Raw genomic sequence first — 20,023 nt, 5'->3', positions numbered from 1 at the left:
GATTCTCCTCCTTCAGCCATGGATTTGCATTTTGCTCCTTCAGCTGCTCCTTTGCCCCATGTGCAACATCTGTTTGCAGCCGTGGCCATGAAAGTCTAATGCCTCTCATTCCAGACAGAGGAGAGATCAAGCCAGCTCAGTTTACCTCTAATTCATCATATTTGCATTCATTTCCCCTCTGAGGAGAAACATTTTGAAGGCAGCCTATGGTAAAACATGAGGAGAGGATTGGAAATTGTCTTTTTCTGTGGGTTTTGGGAGTCTGAGTGGGATGATAATGGGAAGAGGCCATGGATCCCTTCCCTCTGCCTCTGATTTTCTGGCTGTCAGCGTGGGGTTGGTGCTGGCCTTGGACCAGCAGGATTTAAAGGGGAAGAATTTACCCCAAGAGCTCTGGAACCAGCAGGATTTAAAGGAGGAAAATTTTCCCCCAAGGACTCTGGGACCAGCAGGGTTTAAAGGGGGAGAACTTTCCCCCAAGAGTTCTGAGTTCAGCAGGATTTAAAGGGGGAGAATTTACCCTAAGAGCTCTGGGACCAGCAGGATTTAAAGGAGGAAAATTTTTCCCCAAAACCTCTGGAACCAGCAGGATTTAAAGGGGATGAATTTACCCCAAGAGCTGTGGGACCAGCAGGATTTAAAGGGGGTGAATTTCCTCCAAGGGCTCTAGGACCAGTAGGATTTAAAGGAGAACTTTCCCCCAAGAGCTGTGGGACCAGCAGGACTTAAAGGAGAATTTTCTTCCATGGGTTCTGGAACCAGCAGGATTTAAAAGAGGAAAATTTCCCCCAAGGGCTCTGGAACCAGCAGGATTTAAAGGGGGTGAATTTCCCCCAAGAGCTCTGGGACCAGCAGGATTTAAAGGAGGAGAAGTTTTTCCTTCAGAGGGGTCATGCAGGGTTTTCTCAGCATCCACAGAGCAAGGACACTGTGTGTGTGTCCCCGTGTGTCCCCTCCTGCTTGTTTGGAGTGGAATTATCAATAATCCCCCTGGAAGGAGCACACTGACAGCTCTGCCAGACAAGTGGCACCTCCTGATGTGTGAGAAATGAGCAGCTGCTAATTAAAAGGTGCTCACTGAGCAGTGTTAGAGCAGCCAGTCCCGTCAGCTGGGGCAGCTCCTCCCCTCTGCCATTTTTCACCAAGAAATGGGCATTTCATGAGCCCGGAGTTTGGTATCCTCACCTTGTCCTCACCCAGCTGTGCAGCATCCCAGGGTTTTTGGCAGGCTGTGGTGCCTGAAGCTCCCATGGGGCTCTCATTGCTGCGTCCTGCCTGTGTGCCAGGTGTCCCAGGATGCTGCAACACAGAAATAAACGGATTTCCCTCCAGTCTGTGGCAGCCTCTCACAGCTGGGAAAAGCAGGAAATGTGGCTGGAAATCCCCGTCCCCTGATGCTCTGGAGTCTCTGATTGATTTTCTGTTTGCTTTTAGGGCCCTCTGGGCAAACCTGGTCTCCCTGGCATGCCTGGTGCTGATGGGCCCCCGGTAAGTGCTGCTCTCCTGCTTCCTGCTGGGCTTTTCCTGCCTCCACCCTGGAATGGCTTGGAAGTGGGAGCCCAGGTTGGGATCTGAGCCCCTCACAGCTCAAAGGGAGGGAATGGCAAGGGTAAAAGGAAGAAAAAAGCTTTTTGGTTGGGATAAAGGAGGTTTAATGTGGTGATAAAGAGTTTAGAATGGAAATAGAGTTTAATATGGGAGAAAAGATTAATATGGAATAAAACCAACATCCTGCAAGGTCAGCTGACCCTCCTTGGAGGCTGGGGTCAGTTTGGGAAGTCCCATCCCAGCTCTGCTCACCCTGGGTACTTCTCACCATCTCCTCAGGCCTCTCTTTCCCCTCTTCTTGCTCCTCCCCTGTGTTCTGGATGCCAGCAGCTCCCCAGCCAGGCAGGGATGGATCCTGGGTGTGTTTATTCCCATCCCAGCCCAGCCCTGCCTGCCCTGCCCCGGGTTTCACAGAGGTGATAAGAGCAGGTGGAAATTCCCTGTCAATGTTCCATTCTCGCAGCTTCCCCCTCTCTATTCCCACTTTAAACATCATTTGCTCCTCGCTGTAGAAATCAGAAATCTCAAAAAAAAATCGCCGGCCTTTCAACCCCATCTCATTGTTACCCATCTCAGAGAGACATTCATTTAAGAATGAAAAAAAAAAAAAGCCACAAAATTGATTCATTCTGCAAATGCAGAGCATGACTCGAGGAAAAAAAAATTTAAAAAAAAACAAAAGAAAAAAAAGAAAAATTACATTTCCCAGCCTGGGATTATCATTCCTACAGAGGGCACTTGGAACATCCGTACAATTGTTAGCTGAGTCAACAGAGCAGCTCCAGCAAAGCCCAGAACATCTCTAAATCTGTAGGTTTTGATGTGAAATTCCTGCAGCAGCCTCCGGGGAGGTTCTGCTGGAGAAATTCTATTTTTAAGCAGCCTGGAGGCTGTGGAGGAGCTGCAGAGTGGCTGTGCATGGACAGCGACCTTTCCCACAGGTGGGCAGCGTTTGAGGGCTTGGGTTGCTCTTTCCAAGGACAAAAAGGGCTTCTATTTATAGAAATCTGTCTTGGAAAATCCCTGAAAATCCCTGAGGGCCTCACTCATCAATCTGTGATCTCAGGAGCAGCCAGGGAGATGGGAACGGTGAAAATGGGGATGATTTAGTGCAGGGTGAGCCAAAGCTCTGGAAATCCTGCTGCAGGTTCATCCTGGAGCTGAAGGCAGGAGTGGTTTTATGGGTCCTTTGTGCCCTGGTGCTCTTGGTGCCATTCAAATCCCAGGATTTTAATCTCACACTGAGAATTGAGTTTTCTGCCCCGTTTTGCTGATGGAGGAATGACAGCTGGCATTTTGTTCCTTTATTAAACTTAGGGAGTCTGGCTTGTCTGACATTCCCTTCTGAAACTGATGATGGAAAATGCTCATCATTTTCTTTTTTATAGAAAGAAATTATATATATATGTGTGTGTGTATATATGGATATAAATTATATATAAATATATCTATAAAATTATATATATATAAATATATTTAAATATATTTAAAATTATATATAAAAATATATATAATATATAAATATATATTAAATTATATCTATATATATATATATATAAATTGTGAATTTAAAGGAGTTCAGTGAAGACACCAGAGAGTGCAGAATGCTTTAGAGCAGCTGGATGTGCTTCCATCATCCTTAACAAACCAAAATCCCTGGGTGTGCAGTGAGCGCCCTTCTAGGGGTCACTGATATTGCAGATATTGCCAAACCAAAAGTTCTTTTCCATCCCAGCTCCATTTTGGATCCAGCTGTAGGGAAACCTCTCAAAACCCCTTTCCTGGATTCCCCATTTCTCACTGACCCACCCAGCTCTACCTGGGGCAATTCACACTTTTGATTTTTTCCTGCCTGCCCCCCAGCAAAAAGCCCTAAAGGCTGGTGGTTGGGAACTCTGGGATGCTGAATTATTCAGCATCAAATCCCAAGAGGAATGCTGGCCAGCCTCCAGCCAGCCTCTGTCTAGCAGGGATGCAGGTTAGCTGAGCACTTCTCATGGGATCTGGTGTTTTAATGAGGGGCTCTGACCAGTCTGGGCATCTTGTGACCTTCACAAGTTTCCTGCCACCAGGATTTTATCTGGTTTCCTACCTGCAAAATCCCTGTGCTGCTTTCCTGCTGTGCTCCCCCAGGTGTTCTGCTCTGCAGAGAATATTCCAGAATGCCTCGTGCTGCTCTGCTGGGAGGTGCTGGAGGGGAAAATTAGAAATAACCACCAAGGAAAAGCACCAAGGATCCAAATACTGCTCTTTTCCCTTTGGGAAAAGCAAGGTGGCTCCAGGGAGGCCACTTGTGTCAGTAGGAGCTTCCTGGGGGAGCAGCTGCTGTCTGACAAATAAATCACAGCTACCAAAGCATTAAAATGTGCTCTAAACCCCCAAATTAAATGTGCTCTAAACACCAATATTCTCTTTTCTTTGTCTCTTTTATCCATAGGGTCATCCTGGCAAGGAAGGTCCTCCTGGAGAGAAGGGGAGTCAGGTAGGTGTCCACAAAACCCTCAGCTCTGCCAAGAGGGTCAGGGCAGCTGGGTGGAGATGGATCTCCACAGGGATGGCCAGAGGGCAGGGGAGGTGCTGAGAAGCAAACCCGGCTGAAATCTGAAAGCTGAGCCCAGATTTTCTCTCTTGTGAGCTCTTCCTGGAGCTGGCCAGCAGTGCTCCACAGACCAGCCCCCACCAAAACTGAACCTGGGAAGGGAAGCTTGCTCTGGACAGACACAAACAAATATCCTTTGTGGCACAGGGAATGTACAAAATAGATTTTTTTTTTTTTCCCCTCCTTCCCCCTCCAAGTCCCTCTTTAACAATATATTTGAGATTATTGCCAGAGGCCAAAGCCCTTGAATTATGCACTGGTCCATCTGTCCAGGAGATTTGCCAGCTGCATTCCTGCTGCAGCCCAGGCTCCCAGACCACACTGCACTTGTCAAAAGCCTCTGCTCAGCTGGGTGGACATCCAGGAGTGCTGGAGCTGCTGGACACAACCACAGCTGGATTTGTCCCGCTGGTGTCACAGGAGGCTGAAAATTCCAACCTTTCCTCTGGAGAAATCGAAATGGTTTGGGGGTGGCCCCTCCTCTCTGTGATCATCACCAGGGTGCTTTGGAAGCAGGGAGGCAGCAGAACATGTTCCTCCTCGCTGGTTTTCTCCAGCCCAAAACACAAATCATACCTTGTGTACAAATCCCCTGTCCAACAAGTTGTTCCTATCCTGACCCTCCTCATCCTCCCCTTGCTGTTGGATGGATTTTGCCATCAGCTCAGCCCACCACACCTGCTGCAGGTGATGTTCCTGCAGCTCCCTGGGCTGGTTTGGGCTATTTTGGATTTTTTGGGGGGCTATTTGGGGCTGTTTTCAGGTGGTTGCTGCCATTCCTAGCCATGTGGAAAACAGGAAATTTGTTTCCCACACCTTCTCCTCATCACTGCACCTTTGGGTTGGTTTTTGACGTGTTTTTCTTGTTTGCATTTTATCCCCTCAGGGTCCCCCAGGTCCTCAGGGCCCCATTGGATATCCAGGACCACGTGGAGTCAAGGTAAGGAGATGCAGGAGCAGTGTCCAGGTCACTGGAATTCTCCAGCCTGTGCTGGAGTTTGCAGAGATACAATTAAACATCAAAGAAATCAGAAGTCACCACAATTAATGGTGATTTTTAATTTCTTCACTCTAAACCTTGCCCCTACCCTGGTTACATCTTGGTTTCTCTCTCAAGGGAGCAGATGGAGTTCGTGGGTTGAAAGGCACCAAGGGGGAAAAGGTGAGTTCAGTTTGGGTTGTGTTTCTGCAGTTTCTGAGCATTTTTGTAGGTGGATCCCACAGGATATTCCCTGGGAGGTTTTCTCCTGCACAAGGGGTTTTACTTGGGAAAAAAAAAGGGGACTGAGCACCTTTCCTTCATTCCTGCCCCTCCCAGCAATTCAGCAGCAGTTTGAGCTTGGGATCTCCCAAACTTTGAAACTTTCTGGGAAGTGTCTTCCTTGCCTCTCAGGGATTAGATGTAGGATGAGATGCATTATTGATTAATCTGCAATTAAACCTTCTTGGCTGAAGGAAATACTGCAGTGTCCTGGAGGCTGCCTGGGAGCAGCTGTAAAACCTCCTTCATGAGAATAAAACCAGTTCTACTTCAGAAATAATCGGTTCCCAGTGCTGCCAAGGTCCTGTTGTTCACGTTGGGCCTGCTTGTGATGCTGGCTTGCAGCCAGGGTGGGACTCAGGGCACATTTGGGGACACTGTAGGGGTTCTTTGGGGGTTTTGGGTGGCTTTCCATATTCCTGCTTGTGCACTCCAAGGACTTGGAGAAGGCCATGTGTGGATCTCAGCTTGTTCTCCCTGGACAAATGAGGCTTGAGAAACTTTAATTCTTATTTTTTTTTCCCATCTCTACACCTTGGGTGATTTTTCCCCTCTCCATTTTTAGGGTGAAGATGGTTTCCCTGGCTTCAAAGGTGACATGGGCATCAAAGGAGACCGGGTGAGAGTCTGGGACCTGTGGGATCAATCCAGCAGCTCCTGGTGAGCCAGGAGAAGGCTGTTCCCAGCATGGAACCATCTCCTGCTCCCCTGTGTGACAAAGTGACACTTCTGTCCTCTGTGCTGGAGCTGGCAGTGCCACAGTCCATGCCAACAGCTCAGATTTCCCAATAATTCCCACAATTATCCTGCAGTTGCCCAGCTCAGCCCTCAAACACTTCCCAGGGCTTGCTTTGCACATCCAGGTGAAGGTGAAAGGGAGGAAGGTGCAAGGGCTGCAATCAGAGCTGACGAAGGCTGGTTTTGTGGAGATATTCCCAGTGAGGATGGGATAATTTTGTGGATAACACCTGGATTTTGTGGGATAAAACCCCGGGGCTTTGGTCACACTCCACAATTTCATCTCCCCTGAGCCTCCTGCTGAAGCCCAGCTTTCTCCCAGAGCAGCTCCCTGGAATATCTGCTGGCAGCAAACACAGGATCTGGGACCTGCCCGTCTAATTAACACTTCTCTTGTAATTAACAGGGGGAAATTGGCCCTCCTGGCCCCCGGGGTGAGGATGGGCCTGAAGGTCCCAAAGGTCGCTCTGGCCCCAATGGAGATCCGGGTCCTCTCGGGCCTGCTGGAGAGAAGGTGAGCCCAGGATGGGAACTCTGTGTTTTGCACTAAACCCAACTATTTTTAGGAGTCTCAGGACAGTTTTAGGGCAGAGGGGGGAAGAGGAGCTGTAGGAGTTTTATGTGAAGGTGGGTTTAGGGCAGCCACATCGAGGCGTTGGTCTTTTCGGGGTTATTTGTTTGGGTTCAGATAAAAAGATCAGAGGGGAATAAGTGGAGAAATTGGAAGTTTAATTGAAATAAATTTCAATAAAAGCCCAGTCTAATTTCAATAAAACCCCAACCATTCCTAACTGGTTTATTTCAATAAAACCCCAAGCATTCCTGACAGTTACAGTGCTCACTCTGCACGTCCCCATTGGGATCCCCTCCGTGCCCCAAGGTTTGATTCCACCCAGGTCCCATCTGCTGCTGGCTCTAAATCACTTTTCCTTCTATTCCAGGGAAAACTCGGCGTGCCAGGACTGCCTGGGTACCCGGGCAGGCAGGGCCCGAAGGTAACGGGCACGGGATGGGATGGGATGGGATGGGATGGGATGGGATGGGATGGGATGAAGACTGGATGATGTGAGATGGGATGGGATGCAATGGGACACAGTGGGATGGGATTGGGACAGATGGGAAGAAAGGGGATGGAAGAGGATGGAATGTGACAGAATGGAAAGGGATGGGATGACACAGGATGGGACAGGATAGGATGGGATGAGATGGGATGGGATAAGACTGGGATGGGACAGGACGGGATGAGATGAGGAGGTTTGGGATGAGATGAGGAAATTTGGATGGGATAGGATGAGAAGGTTGGGATGGGATGGGATGGGATGGGATGGGATGGGATGGGATGGGATGGGGAGGTTTGGATGGGACGGGGAGGTTTGGGATGGGATGAGGAGGTTTGGATGGACATGGGATGAGAAGGTTTGGCTGAAATGGGATGGGACAGGATGGGATGAGATGAGGAGGTTTGGGATGAAATGAGGAAATTGGGATGGGATGGGATGGGATGGGATGGGATGGGATGGGATGGGATGGGGAGCCCAGGAACACAGCCCAGCTCAGCCCCCATTTGTGGGGTGAGGTCCTTCCTTCCCACTCATGCAGGACAAAAATAGGGATGGGCAAAAAATAGCTGCCAGCCCTGAGCTGGTGGAATTCAGGGCCTGGTTGTGCATGGCTTCGGTCCCAAAGTGGTGGGAAGAGCTGGAGAAGGGCTGGGATGTGCAGGGACGGCTCCCTGGGAGCTTTCCTGCTGCTAACAGGCATTACAGTCCTTCTCCTTGGATTAGGGTTTTTATCTTCCAAGAGAGCATAATCTAATTAATTAAGGGGAATAGCTAATGACTCAGGATCTCCCTGAAATGAAAAGAAAGCTGCCATTTGCATATTTGCAAACATCCTTTGTAGCTTCTCTCCACGCCCACCTCCGTTCAGGCCATTTCCAAGGCATTTTTTTAAATTGAAACTGTGAATTCCACTCCATAGACTCAGGCTCCAGCCCAGATTTCACATGCCCTGGAGGCTTTGGGAACTTCTGTTTTTGTTAACTTTTTTTGTAAGAATCGTATTTTATTATTCATGTTCACTGCTTAAAAAAAAAAAAGCTCAACCAACCCAGGCTTGTTTCATTCTGGAGACATAATTATCTGCAAGAGATTGTTTCCTGCTTGTGGTGGGGCTGGTTTATTTTTAATTTACATTTTACATGTGGAGTAAGGTTGGGGGGGGTGTTTTTTTGCATTTTCTTGGACTAATCCATATTTTAAAAGCAGCAGCAGCAATTCTCCAGGCGTTGTCACCAGAAAAGAACAAGGAGTTAAATTTTCATGTGCACCAGAGCAAATTAGGAGCTAAAACCCCAAATCCTGCCTGGGCTCCCATCACAACCGTGGGCTTTGGGTTTTTGTGGTGACTGCTAATCAGCAATGGGTATTTGTTTTTGGTGAAAATTGAATTTCAGAGGGCACCCCAGGCCTGATGGTTTTGCTGTTATTGGAGGGAGGATCAAGGAAACGGGCTGGGAGCTCTGGGGATGGCCAGAGCTGCCCCAGGGGTGTCCTGAGCCTCTCCCTCCCTCTCTGCTCTTCCCCCAAGGGCTCCATCGGATTCCCAGGATTCCCAGGAGCCAACGGAGAGAAGGGCACACGGGTAAGAGCTGCTTTTCCCACTGCCTCACTCTTTTCTTCCTCTCCAGAGAGATGTGGGCATCACTCCATTGCTGGGCTGCTGCTCCAGAGGCTTTTCCACTTAGGAATTGCCCCATCCCAGGATGAGGCTCCTGCTGCAGGGCAGGAGGATGCTGGGGGTAGCACAGCCAGCAGCTTCCCAATGAAACGCTGGGAATTTTCCCCTCAGGATATTTTAAGAGGCTCCTCTGAACCTGAATCCTTTGCTCAGGGCACAAAGAGTTCTTTAATTAACAGTAATTATTAGAGATGGTTGAGTCTGTTCAGGAGCAGCCAGAACCATCTTTCACCTAACTTGAAATTCTAAATGCATGGCTGAGAGCACTCTCAGTGCTTTAAATAAGCTGCTCAAAATTCAGAGACACCCTGAAAATCAGGGGGTTTCATCCCCCAGCCTTGCCTCTGCCTCTCACCCCACCTCCACAGCCTTCTCTCAGAGTAGGGATTGTCTAAATATACTGATTTATTTTTTATCTGCTGCAGAACATGCTCGAATTAAAGGATTCAGAGTACAAACAAAGTCATTTTCTGCACCAGCTCCGGTCACAGTGACAAGAAGGGGGAGTGAGGACAGCAAGTGGAATTAGTTTCCTTTTTACTCTCATTTAAATAGAAATGACTTCTAACAGGCAGCTTTGAGAGGAGCCCAGCAAATATAAATCACTTTGCACTGCATTAATATCCCACCACTGCAATTTGAGTTCTATCCACCCCTCTTTTTTTATTAGTTCATTTCATTTGGAATTACAAATGCTCATCCCCATCCTTCCCTCTGCTCTGGCTGAGCAGGAGGAGAGAGGCCAGGAAATCCAGCCTGGAATTCCCTGGAATTCCCCCCTCCTTCTCAAATATCCAGCAATAAAACCTGGATTTTTGGGGGGTGTAGAACAGCAGGGGTGGGATGTGCTGCTTTGACTCCCTGCACATCCATGAATGATTCTATTCTGGGATGGAATCAAATCCATCTGGGAGGGGATGGGAAACCTTCCAGGGAGTGGAGAAGGTACCAGGAGCTGGGCATTTCTGAGGCTGGAACAAAACCTGAGGGGGTTTAGGCTTGAAATTTGGCATTATCCAGCCTGAAAGGGATTGGGGAGGGAGCAGATCTGATGGGAAAGGGCCCAGCTTCAGAACCAGGCCATGAGAAGAGAAGAAAAGGCAAAAATGCAGCACTTTCATCACTTTTATTCCAAATGAGCTTTGTGCCTTTAATGGAGGTAGTGAGGATATTTAGTTACACCCTTGGCATGCCACACATTTCTTCACTTCAGGAATTAAAAAAGGGCTTTTTAACCTTTCAAACGTTGATTTATTATTGGTAATTCCAATTTTTAATTTATTTTTTTTTATTTTCAGTGGATGATTAGACCGTTTCTACCATTTTATACCAAATTAATCAACCTATATTCACTTTATCAGTGTAGAGAGAGATTTTCATGGACAAACCTTCCCATTAGCAACAGGAGCTCAGCTTGGAAATTTAAGAGTAGCAGAAAGGCTGATTTTCAGTAACAGCTTTGCTATCCATCTATGGGTTTTTTTTTTTTTTCCTCCCAAGTATCCCATTTGAAATAAGAGAAAAGCAATTATATACAGAATTATAGGCTGAGCTGGGGTCACTCTGCTCCAGTCCTCATCTTAATTTAAGCCTCGTTGAGTCAGACTTGATAAATCCCCCTCTGCTTCTCCTAAGACCACTCAATTTGTTTGGTTTATGGATGTGTTCACATGGAGTCAAGAAATAAAATTTATCGTTTTTTTCCCCTCCAGTTCATTGTGGAATAACTCAATTTGGAGCTGCAAAAACCCCAAATCATTTGTTTGTTTTTTTTCTTTATCACAATATCCCCATTCTGCTCTTCAATTCCCTGGTTTATGTGGCCAAAATGATGCAAATCCCACATTTCTCTGCTGAAATGGAGCTCAGCTTTTCAGCTTGTTGTTTCAGCAGCACAAAGAGTCTTCCCAAGTTGTTAAATAATTAAAAAAAAAAAAGGTGAAAATCAAAGGTGGAAGGGCAGGACCTGCACAAGCAGCTGAATTTTAGTGCTGAGGTGCTGAACATCCCCAAACACAAAAGTTTGGCTCGTGGCTGTTCAGTTGTACAAAAAAAAGGGCTGGAAAGGTAAAAATGGGGAGGGGAAAAAGGGATGAAGGGGATTAGAGGATGAGTCTGGGAAAAGGCTGGCAGAACTGGGATTGCTTTGGGGCGAGCTGCTTGTGGCCTTGCAGAAGTGGAAGGAACCCGCAGGAAAGATGGAATAAAGCTGTTTAAAGGAGCCTGGAGTGACTTTGGAAGGGGCTTGGAGCAGCCTGGGATGGTGGAAGGTGTCCCTGCCCATGGGAATGTTTGGAATGAGCTGAGCTTTAAGGTCCCTTCCAACCCAAAGCAGTTTTTGATTCTCTGTTTGGTGCTTTTGGAGAATTCTGACCCATTAAATCCCCCAAGAGCTGCTCATCACCGAGCCCCTCCTCAGCTCCAGGTGGGCTCAGCATCTTTTCAAGACCTGCTCATGAAATCAATAGTTAAACATGAATAATAAATCTTATTTTAAGAGCTGTTTTCTGCCTTTAGCAAGGGCAATAGATTTCCCTGCTTGCCCAGGCTGACAGAGCCTGGGGGGTTGTGGAGCTCCCCAGATCCAACTATTTCTTGGTGTGCCTGGAAAATAATCTGAATTTAGCTGCTTTCATGTCAAAATCCTTGTTTGAAAAATACAGGTCTGTGTACATTTACAGGGAATATAAATTCTTTGCAGCTGTACACGGGGCTGAATGCATGACTAATGACAGCAATAAGCAGGGGGAAATTTGGCTTAAAAACAGAATTGTGGGAGAAGGAGAGGAGTGTGGGGGGCTACCTGAGGGGAGGCAGCACCCCCTCCTCCCCACCTGCTCCCAATTTACCTCCCAGAGCTCCAACAAAACCAGCTGGAGTGCTTTAAAGCGAATTTTGTCATTAATTAAAAAAAAAAAACAACCCAAAATGCCAGCAGGCTTTAATAAATGGAGCTGCAGAACAAGGAAGATTCAGCAGGACTAATTTTAGCAGCTGCAAGAAAGTTGATGGCAAAGTTTTGCAGCTCCTGTTTTATGTTCTGCTGGTTAATGAGTGTCAGAGCTGAGCAGGCTCCAGCGAGGTGATGGATTTGGGGCAGAAAATGGCAAAGGGATATTTTAAGCACCACGGGAATCGAGGTTTCCTCTCCTTTCCTTCAGAGGTGATTGGTGCCATTAACGGGCTGCAGGTCCACAGGGGCAAAGTCAAAACCTCTCCGTGGTTTTTTGGCCACTTGACACCAGCCAAAACTGGGCTTTTTTGGCCATTCCTTTGCTTTTAGGCACAGCTTAACGTGCTGCCAGGTTTATTTGCAGCAGGCTGTGCCTTTTCCATGGCAGGATTAATCCCAGTCCCCATCCCGGGGAGCTGAGTGCAGCTGGCAGATCTCGCGAGCTGCTGCCAGACAACGCCTGGAATTCCTTGTTTAGCTCCGAGTTGGGGAAGATTTGTAAATATGTAGGGCAGCTTCACTGGCCTGTGTGCAGGAACCCGTGTCACACCTTCCAAATCCCACAGCAAGCCCTGGAGCAGCGGGGTGAGGAGCCTGGAGCAGGGATCAGTGGGGGAAAAAGGGATTCCGGGTGTTTGGGTGGCAGAGCTGAAGAGATTTTGGCTGGGTTTTTGGATACTGAGGGGGTGGCCTCAACTTTGAGAGCATTTTGGGGTTTTAAAGGACTGTGGATGCTGCTCCCAAGGAGATTCATTCCCTCAAAGAGCAGATGTTGTCTGGGTGTTGGCATCACTGTCCAGACCTGCCCAAGAGCTATAAATTCAAATAAATACAAGAACCAGGAGGTGGAGGGGAACCTGCTGCTGACTTTTTCATGGCAGATGAGAAGCAGAGAGGTTCTGAGGCAGCGTGGGTGTGACAGGCTCTGCTGTGGGCTCCTCTGCTGTGCTGCTGGCTCCTAATCCCTTCTCCTTTTCCATTCCAGGGCACTCCTGGCAAGCCAGGTCCGAGGGGGCAGCGTGGTCCGACGGTAACCAGCCAGTTCTTCATCCTTGTGCCTTTCCACACCTTGTCCTGGCCAAAGGGAAACTGGGATGGGCTTTGTGTCCTCACTGGGGGGATCTGGCCTTCAGCAGCTGCAGCTAAGCCAGGGGCACACAGATTTGGGGCTGGTGTCACCACTGAATGTGGTTTTAATCTTTCTGATTACTTTCCTGGCACCCCTTGCTGCTGCTGGGATGATTTGTTGACCCCATGTAGCTCAAGTGCTCGGGGCAGCAGAAAGGCCTCAAATGTCACCTTTTGTGTCTTTTCAAGGGTCCACGTGGGGAAAGAGGCCCCAGGGGAAGCACTGGAAAACCTGGCCCAAAGGTAAGGCCTGGGGGAGCCTTTGGGGTGGTGTTCTAAGCAGAGCTGGTGTGGAGAGCAGCTGGTTCATCAGCCTCCATCTCCCTCCTTTCCTTTTCCATTGGGTTTGGAAAGCTGAGCCCTCCTGGGGTTCATTCCCAGCTCAGTGGCTCAACTGCAGAACACGTGCCAGGTTCTGTAAATGTGCTGGCCCAGGAGCCAGCAGATCTTTGAGGGCACATCCAGACTGGAGACCAACACAACCCCGACATCAGCACGACCCTACAGCCCCTAAACTTCCCCTAACCCATCAATTTTGGGACTTAAATAGAGTTTGAACCCCCTTCCAGCCCTTAGGCTGTGTGGTGGGTGAGGGCACGTGGTGCTGTTGAGCCTGGCTGAGCCATTTTTGCCTTCCCACTGCTGAGCCAGGATTGGCCACCAGGCAGAATTTGGGATTTTTCTCCAAACCAACTGATTACCTGAGCACTGATCACCAGGCGTGATGGAAACAAAGCTTTTGTTGTGAGATGTTGCTGCCAGATTTACAAACAAATGTCTGGGCTTTGTGCTGGCATGAATTTTGGATAAATCCCTCCTCTTCAGGCTGGCATTTATCTCTCTGAGGGAGGCCACTGTGTGGTGGAAATATCCCAATCCCCCCAGGATTTTTTTGAAGGGATGTGGGGGGAACAAGCAGCTGCTCATTTGTCACTGGCTGCTGTTCCTGCCACAGAATTATTATTAGAGAGGCCTGGGGGAGTTTCTGGGCTGTGGTGTCACCGTGGGCTTGGTGCCATCTGAAGCCTTCGCACACAGAAGTTGTGATGCTGATTTGGGTATTTTTTAAAATGCTCTCTTGTTTTCCTTCTTCCTAAAAGGGCAACTCTGGTGGTGATGGCCCCCCTGGTCCTCCTGGAGAAAGGGTAAGATGAGCTGAGGGGTAAAGCAGGACTCAGGCCAGGGCTCTGGCAGAGGAGGTGGGCTGGCAGGGCTCAGGGGGTTTTTGGCAAGGTGGATCCTCCTGGGTGCCCTGTTAGCAGAGAGGAGTGGGCAGGATGCAGCTCAGCAAAAGGAAAAAAAGGAAAATTCTGGTTAGAAATCCAAGGTGTCAGGTGTGGACAGAGGTCCCCCAAGCCACCTCCAGCCCTTAGGTCCCGTCTGAGCTCTCCACGGAAGGCTCAGGTGGGACTTTGGGTGTCCTGTGGAAGCATCACTCATGGGAGAAGGGAGAAGTTCCCCATGGTGACTGCAGGCAGCCAGAATTTCAGGCAGTTTCTGGAGGATGTGGTTCTCCAGGACCTCCTGCTGCTTTCTCCAGATCACAGTCAGGTGGGAAATCCTGAAACAATGGGACTTTTGTGATTTTAGCCTCAATTTCTGGGGCTTTTTTTCCCCCACTGGGTTTTGTTCTGTTTGTAATTTTTTTCTACACAATCACCCAGCATTTGCCTTTCCAGACCTTTGTGCTTACCTGCTGCTCACACAGAGGCAATATTTCATACCAAGTGTTGCAGGTTCCTTAACCAAGTTCTCTGGCTTGTCTTTCATCCCAGGGACCACCAGGGCCTCAAGGACCGACTGGATTTCCTGGACCAAAAGGCCCCCCTGTAAGTAACTCAATTCCTAGGACATCCAAAGGGATAATCCAGCCTTTTCCCACCCAGCCTGAGCTGATTCCCTGACAAGTTCCCAAGAAAAGGCATTACTGAGACATGCTGATAACAACCCGATGGTTTCAGATTTTAAATAGCCAAGTAAATTGCAGCTGATTATAAATGTTCATTTCCTACTGACTCAGGATCTCTGGGATCTTTGGTGGCTGTGCTTTTATTTGCCCTCTGTGGACGTGGAGGACAGCACAGCACTGCTGTCTCTGCAGTTGTTGTACACTGGGGGGACCTCAGAAATGGTTTGGGGGTGATTTCCTGAGTGTGGCGAGCAGCTCCTGTAGGATAAATTCTCTGGGATATGTGTGGGAAGGAAAGGGTGCAGCTTTTAGGGTTCTGCACCTCCATTTCCCTGTGAAGCAGCTGCTGAGGAGAGCAGGGCTGGTTCAATGTTTGTCACACTTTTATTCCTGAGCACTTGGTGATGCTGCCTCTCCCCCTGCTTTTCTGCCACAGGGTCCTCCTGGGAAGGATGGATTGCCTGGGCACCCTGGACAGAGAGGAGAAACTGTAAGTAGCCAAAAAATCTTGGCCTGGTCATTACTCCAGAGCCTCTTTTTGGGATCTCTAAACCCTCCTGTGCTGCTGGGGAGGTGCAGCCCCAGTTTGGATTGTTTGGGTTCCCTGAGGGTCTGTGTCTCCAGCTGCTCAGGGTGCTCTGAGGGTAGCAGCCCATTTCTCCCCACTGCCTTCCCCAGCAAATGAGCATTAAAAAGCTTTTGCACATTATGCATTTTTTCCCCTCAGCTTATCACACAATTTAATTACCTTGCCTGGCATTTGCTAAGCGAGGCAGTGCAAACACTGCTCAGCCCAGCACCAGATATTTATTTACACGCCATAAGACTGATTTTAAAACAAGGGGGTTTTGAGGTATTTTTGAGCCGAGTCCTCAGGTCAGGATTAACTTAAAGGTGAAGAGTTCTCACCTGCCAGAGCCTGACTGACACTGAGTCTTCCTTGAGTCTTCCATGACATCCAAGGACACCTCCAGCCAAGGTGGAGGGAGCAATGAGAACTTTGCCAGCACCTGCTGTCATCAGCTTCTGAGGCTGGAATCAAAAGCATCAACCTCCAAGTCTGCAGGAATGAATGGAGAATGGTCTTTTAATTATTTTGGGGTCTGAAAGCTCTCCCTAATTGCTTTCCTCAATTTGCCTCACTCGGGAAAGAGAATCTCTGTTAACCTGTGCCATCAACCTTGCAGAGATCACTTTTCCCTGCAGACCCAGGCAGCAGAAGCTCCCTTTTTTTCCCCTTTTCCCCTCACAGTGCCAAAATGCAAGGAGAGCAGCATAAAAATGAATGAAATGCTCTTTCTACATCAGTAGCCTGGTCAGTGCAGTGTATCTTCGTGCAAGATTGAAATCTCTGTGTCAAACACTTCCCTTTATTTAAGTTCCCATTCAGCAGCAAACAGGCATGCTGAGATATTTGGCCATATTAGATTTGCAAAGATTGGCTCCAAAAAAAAAACCGTGACGGATTCTAAAGCCTCTGTGCCCAAGGCTCAAAGAGTACAAAAGGAAACCCCTTTCCTCAGGTTAATAAGGAAAGACCTGCACAGAAATGGTCTAAATATTTGTGTGTGATAAGAGTTTAAATTCTACCTTCGTTTCCCAAGGATATTTTGCCATTTCCCCATCAGTGACAGGATATTTTCTGATCTGCAGGCAGCCAGAATAGCATGGAGGAGTTATTTAAGCATGACAGGCTAGCGTTGGCATGGGATTTATCTGATCCTCTTTTGTGGCAACGAGAAAATAGCCCGTGTGCCCTAAATGCCATTCCTGAAGCTTGTCAGCAGGCTGGAGTAACAACCATAATTAATGTGCTTTTTAAGGAGTAGCCTGGGAGAGCCAAACAATTGCAGTGGTGAGAGTTCCTTGTTGTCACTCTTCAAAGTGCCATTGGAAGGAGCTGCCATGGAGACTTCCCTGCTCGTCAGCCTTTGGAGACAAACACGGCTGTGGCTCCTTTCAGCAAGTGTTGATGGAGGAGATAAAGCTTCACTCAGCCCCCGTGGGTTAAGCTGCCCCTGAGCTGAGACAGAACCGAGCCTAAACCAGCACCAGAATGAGGAGCAGGCTAAGGGAAATAGCTTTTAAGAGTTGCTCAGCATGAAGAAATTCCCACTGATTTTAATAGCCATTTAATAGCCATTAATGGCATTTTTAATTGCTATTTCCTCCATGGTTTTATGAGCATAACAGATTTTTATAGATATGCATATATATGGCCAAACCACAACAACTCCATCCAAGCAGCAGGGCTGAGCTTTGAGAATCCCTTCTTCTTCCTCTGTTTCACCCTTTATAAATGCACAAAGACATTTTTTCCCGCTTTCTGTTTGATTTCTTATTTCCTTTTCCTTCGGGTGCCCACCCTGGTCAGGGGTTTCACTGGGGGAGGAACAGTTGGTGGCAGTGTGACCCTCACAGGAGGAGTCCTTGGCAGAAGTGTCACCTCTCTGTCTTTTGCCTTTCTCTAACAGGGTTTCCAAGGCAAGACTGGCCCTCCAGGCCCCCCTGGTGTTGTAGGGCCTCAGGTAAGAAGCAAATGCTCACCCCTGCAACTGATCTCCACTGGTTCAACTGGAGCTGCTTGTGGACTCCTTTTCCAGGGAAGGCAAAGCCTTGTCAGGTGGCTTTGAAATTCCTGAGGCAGGTGTGAAATCCCCCCCGTGGCCCCAGCTCACCTTGCTGATGGGGATGGGGTTTAGACCAACGTAAATGAGGTGGTTCCTGTGAGCTCAGCTCAACCACCCTGGTGTAAAAAAGGTGTAGGGGTGAGAAACCAGCTGAAAAAAGACAACCCAGCTGAAAAACACAAAACATCTGAAAAGCACAACCCAGCTGAAAAACACAAAACATCTGAAAAGCACAACCCAGCCCAAAGGCCTGAAGCAGACAGGGAGTTAAATGAGATCTCCAAGGGCTCTGCAGCTGCTGGTGGTCAGGGCAGAGCAAACGTGGTGCCCGAGTGCTCTTCCGTGTCACTGTGAGGAAAATCATCCCTCTTTCATCTGAAGTGCTGCCAGGTTCTGTCAGAGCTGGGCTGGTTTGCTTTCAGTCACCTCGAGCTCTGTGGGAACAGGCACCAGCACAACTTTCAGTCAGCCTCCACTGAGCTGGACTGGCTTTGGGTCGAGTCTTCTTCCCTGAACTGCTCTTTAATTAGGAAGTAATTAATTTGTCCTCTTTAATGACACCATAAAGCCCCTGATTTGTAAATTCCCTGATTAGGGGCAATTCCCTGACGGCTGTGTCTGTCTTCTCGAGTGCCAATTAGGCTCGGTGGCAATTTGGTGGGGCTCTGCTGGGCGATCTGTGGCTGCTGAGGTGCTCTGAGTGGCACCGCCCTGCAGCAGGACATGAGTTACAGCCCTGTTCCCAAAGCCACCAACGGGCAGGGACACCGTGGCTTTGTGCATGTGGCTTTTGTCCTCCTAAAAAAAAAACGAGCCCCTGGGGAGCCCTCTGTGGCACTTGTCACCCTGAGTGCCCTCGGAGGGCACGGAGGCAGCCGGTAATTGCCAGGCAGTACGAGCCTCATGCATTATTTATGCCCCATCCGAGCAGGAATCAGCAGGCTTGGAGAGTGCTTAGGAAGTTTTCAATTAGAAAGGAAAAGCTAAGCATAATAGTTGTGGTGGTAACATCTCGTTTGGGTGAAATTTGGGCTCACTCCGGAGGTTCCCAGTGCCTCCAGTCTGCCGAGGGTGATGTTGGCCACTTCCAGGTCAAGGTGCCTGTAGGTGCCAGAGGGGGAATGTCTCCAGGGATTGCTGGTGCCACTGAAAGGCACCTCTTCCATCCCATTACAGCCCAAAGGACTAAAATGATACCCTGCACTTTTCCCTTCCTCAGTTGTTCTGCCAGTACCCACCCCGTCTTCTCTGACTGTTTTTTTTCCAGGGTCCAACGGGTGAGACTGGACCCATGGGTGAGCGAGGCCATCCAGGCCCTCCAGGTCCCCCAGGGGAACAAGGCCTTCCCGGCCTCACTGGAAAAGAAGGGACCAAGGTAGGGACTGGAATTCACCTCCTTGCTGCCTGTCCCTCCCTGGAGATGGAGAGGGTGATTCAGAAAAGAAAGGGAGCTCCTGCCTCATCCCAGCTGGAGGCTGAGGAGATGAGCTGGGCCTCCATGGAACGTGCATTTGTCCCTGTCCTTGCAGGGGGATCCTGGTCCTGCTGGCCTCCCAGGGAAGGATGGTCCCCCTGGATTGAGAGGGTTTCCTGGAGAACGAGGCCTCCCCGGCCCCATTGTGAGTACAGGCTGCTGGCTGCCTCCAGCTGGAGAATTCCCAGCTGGTCCAGTTTTCCACCTCCCCAGATGACTTTGTTTTCCTTCCTGCAGGGTTCTCCAGGGCTGAAAGGCAACGAAGGTCCCCCAGGCCCTCCAGGCCCAGCCGTGAGTATCCCTGTCCTTGCAGGCAGCACCATTTACAAGCTTGGCAGGGCCAGGCCAGGGTTAGTCACAGCTCCAGGCTTTATCCCGATTTTCCTGACTCCCTGCATGTTCCTTTCTTTTACAAGCCCTGCGTGTAACAACTCAGTCATTTTGTGGGGTCAGCTGTGGACGTACGTGACAGGCTGAGGGAACTGCAGGGGTTCAGGACATCCAGGATTTTGCTTCTAATCCACCTGCTTTCCCTCTGGAAGTTGTCTCCACTTGAGATCCCTGCTCAGGGCCGCCCTCCTGGAAGGAAACATTCATCATCCAACCCTCCCTGCTGGCTGTGAAGTGGCTCATGCTCTTGTTCCAGGCTGTTTATGTGTCCCCAGGAACTGAGCTCTCTGCACCATCCAGGGGAGAATCCAGCCCTTCCAGGGATATTAATGGATTTTAATTCAAAAGAAAGATCTGCAGGGCCCCTTAGGCCAGTGGTACCAACTCTTCACATGGCAGTTATCCCATCAAACGTGCACAAACATGGATGAAGAGCTTGGATTTCTCTCTCTCTGGGCATGGGTGAAGCTTGATACTGCAATTAAAGCTCCTTTCCTCCTCCTCCTCCTCCCAACAGGGCTCTCCTGGGGAGCGTGGCCCTGCAGGATCAGCTGGCCCTATAGGATTGCCAGGGAGACCTGGCCCTCAGGGACCTCCAGGACCTGCAGGTGAAAAGGGAGCTCCAGTAAGTACCAGTATGGAGATGAAGGGTTG

The 20,023-nt window shown here is 49.0% G+C and overlaps 1 protein-coding gene across 2 annotated transcripts in view; it reads left to right on the top strand.

Annotated features, from left to right (window-relative positions):
• Positions 1–20,023, top strand: part of COL5A1 (collagen type V alpha 1 chain) — a 136,660-nt gene that overhangs the window by 93,474 nt on the left and 23,163 nt on the right. For both annotated transcript variants that reach the window (XM_053996247.1, XM_053996245.1), the window contains exons 25-42: positions 1,435–1,488; positions 3,986–4,030; positions 5,034–5,087; positions 5,265–5,309; positions 5,974–6,027; positions 6,553–6,660; positions 7,088–7,141; positions 8,736–8,789; positions 12,824–12,868; positions 13,156–13,209; positions 14,067–14,111; positions 14,742–14,795; positions 15,312–15,365; positions 17,350–17,403; positions 18,773–18,880; positions 19,035–19,124; positions 19,217–19,270; positions 19,887–19,994. In XM_053996247.1, coding sequence (XP_053852222.1) covers positions 1,435–1,488; positions 3,986–4,030; positions 5,034–5,087; positions 5,265–5,309; positions 5,974–6,027; positions 6,553–6,660; positions 7,088–7,141; positions 8,736–8,789; positions 12,824–12,868; positions 13,156–13,209; positions 14,067–14,111; positions 14,742–14,795; positions 15,312–15,365; positions 17,350–17,403; positions 18,773–18,880; positions 19,035–19,124; positions 19,217–19,270; positions 19,887–19,994 — 1,134 coding nt within the window. The remainder of the gene's footprint in view (positions 1–1,434; positions 1,489–3,985; positions 4,031–5,033; positions 5,088–5,264; positions 5,310–5,973; positions 6,028–6,552; positions 6,661–7,087; positions 7,142–8,735; positions 8,790–12,823; positions 12,869–13,155; positions 13,210–14,066; positions 14,112–14,741; positions 14,796–15,311; positions 15,366–17,349; positions 17,404–18,772; positions 18,881–19,034; positions 19,125–19,216; positions 19,271–19,886; positions 19,995–20,023) is intronic.

The sequence above is a fragment of the Vidua macroura genome, chromosome 21 (genome assembly GCF_024509145.1).
Source record: "Vidua macroura isolate BioBank_ID:100142 chromosome 21, ASM2450914v1, whole genome shotgun sequence".
Taxonomy (NCBI): domain Eukaryota; kingdom Metazoa; phylum Chordata; class Aves; order Passeriformes; family Viduidae; genus Vidua; species Vidua macroura.
This window is presented reverse-complemented; position numbering and strand designations above follow the sequence as displayed.